This window comes from Penaeus monodon, chromosome 2 (genome assembly GCF_015228065.2).
Source record: "Penaeus monodon isolate SGIC_2016 chromosome 2, NSTDA_Pmon_1, whole genome shotgun sequence".
Taxonomy (NCBI): Eukaryota; Metazoa; Arthropoda; class Malacostraca; order Decapoda; family Penaeidae; genus Penaeus; species Penaeus monodon.
In genome coordinates, this window is record NC_051387.1 from 52053436 (window position 1) to 52055935 (window position 2500).

General features: G+C 39.2%; 1 protein-coding gene across 1 annotated transcript in view; it reads left to right on the forward strand.

Moving 5' to 3' along the window:
- LOC119579841 (probable H/ACA ribonucleoprotein complex subunit 1-like protein) overlaps nt 1-1116 on the forward strand; it is a 1920-nt gene extending 804 nt beyond the window's left edge. Inside the window, exons 2-3 of the mRNA XM_037927699.1 lie at nt 1-236; nt 507-1116. The exon at nt 1-236 is cut by the window's left edge and continues 309 nt beyond it. Of these exons, the coding sequence (XP_037783627.1) occupies nt 1-236; nt 507-669 (399 nt within the window). The 3' untranslated portion in view covers nt 670-1116. The remainder of the gene's footprint in view (nt 237-506) is intronic.
- Nucleotides 1117-2500: the final 1384 nt, after the last annotated feature.

Here is a 2500-nt window from a genome sequence, read left to right on the forward strand (position 1 = left end):
GGACGTGGTGGATTTCCAGGAGGCGGAGGCGGAATCGGTGGAATTTTCTTTACGAGATTTGCGCGTGACGTGGGCAAGGACGAGGACGAGGACACCCACGGCCGGCTGATGGAGATCATCTCCGATCAGGACGAGAGCGGCTGCGGCAAGCGGCTGGTGTGCGAGCTGGCCGCCGCCGAAGCCGAGGACGAGCGGCAGCTGCTGATGGAGGAGCTCGCCATTTTGGAGTTCGTCGGGTGAGTGCCGGAGGGATGCTGGGGGGGGGGGGGCTGGTGTGAGTCCAGCGCTTCTAGCTTCTAACGCCGCTTTCCAGACAAGGACGTCATTTTCCATAATAATGGCGTCACATTTCATATCAATGACACCGTCCTTAATAATGTCGTCACTTTTCATGTCAGTGTCTTTAATAATGACGTGTTTTTCTTTCATGTAAACTAGCTTATTTAGCCAAACTAACAAAAGGTACACCAACGACTAAAACGTTTCCACCCCCTCTCCTCCCGCAGCGACATCGTCCCCGGCGAAGACCTGAGGGCTCAAGGGGCGGCCCTGGACTACAAGCTCGCCAAGGAGCGAGGTAGGGAAGGGCGCGACTGCGGTCTCCTGTACCCGTCGTGCATCTACAACGGCACCGAGATCATGACGTCAGTGCTGGCTTACCTGTCTTAAAGAGCACATTCAGCTGAGGAAAAAGCCATCACTGCACCTCTGTACACGCAGCTGTCTGGCTTTGTGTCATCTGTCAGGCAGGGCCTGTGCAGTTGGGACCAGTGAATGGCAGTAGAGGAGAAGAGAGAGAGAGAGAGAGAGAGAGAGAGAGAGAGAGAGAGAGAGAGAGAGAGAGAGAGAGAGAGAGAGAGAGAGAGAGAGAGAGAGAGAGATCTAACAGATGGAAGACAAAATTTGAGTACTACAGAGCCCGCAATTCTAGCACAGGGCGCTGTTATTCCTTTTCTCATGATCTTTAGGAAATTCAAGCATTTCACCCGTGGCTTCCTCCCTTTCGTGCACTGTCTACTCACATCCTCACTTTATCTGCATTGTATTTTCGCCTCTCTATCTTTTGTGTTTTCCACTTGTTCGAACACTGTGTCGATAAAATTTCTTTTGTCGAGACTATATTATTTCTGTATAACCTTTTAGGCAATGGAGTAAAATTTCTGATCTGTAAATCTTTTGTAATTTTTGGCCATTTTGCACTAGAATAATCCCGAATACTTCACTACAAGGATGAGCCTGAACGATGTTTGATGGCGCATCAGTGTTACCCTGTGGTTCATTCTTTTCCCGAACAACTCAGAACTGCCATTTTTTAAAATGTTTCAAAAGATTTCAAAATATCGTGTCAGCAGGATGGACAACAATTCTGACAAAAAAAGAAGAAAAAATCTGATCGGAAAAGGAAGGAAAGAAAAGTGAAAAGGACGCAGAAGAAACTTTATTTTTTAGTTTATTATTATTATAATTATGATATTATCTATATTAGCCGGAAGGAGCACACACACACACACACACACACACACACACACATATATGTATATATATAAGTTTTATATAGATATATGTATGTATATATGTATATCTATCTAGCTATTTATACATATATATATATATATATATATATATATATATAGTATATATATACTATATATATATATATATTATATATATATATATATATATATATATATATATATATGAATATAGAGGGGTATATATATATACATATATATGAATAGCAAAACACTCTTCCGTGCTGATACAATGGAAGAAAAACCCACAATACAAAAAGAAAGAGGTTCAATAAATCTAGTTTTTGTATTGTGGGTTTTTCTTCCATATATATATATATATATATATATATATATATATATATATATATATATATATATATATATATATATATATATATATATATATACATATATGCGTATATAATATATATATATATATATATATATATATATATATATATATATATATAAATATATATATATATATATATATATATATATATATATATATAACACACACACACACACACACACACACACACACACACACACACACGACAAGACACAGGGAGACAAAGAAGAAAAAGAGAATTATGCATATTTATTATAAAACTTAAACAATGAATAATACACATCTTTTTAAATTCCAAGGTAACTGTCTCTGAGTTAGTCTGATTTTCACTCAATGATGTCACACATGTACATACACATACAAACACACACACACACATATCTATCTATCTGCATAAGTATATATATTTTTTTGTATATATACGCACATACACACACATTGGGGAGGTGGTTCTTACCAATCCACCTCCCTCAAGAAAAAAAAACACCGGCAGCGTCTTTTATGTATGGTAATGCTGGGTGGAGAGGTACTGCTCCTACTGCCTAGCAAGTGAGGCGGGCTGGGGTGCCGTTGGGAGGGCGACTGCTGGGGTAACATGATCGATTACCCCTTCTATTATGGGAATTGAAGTGGT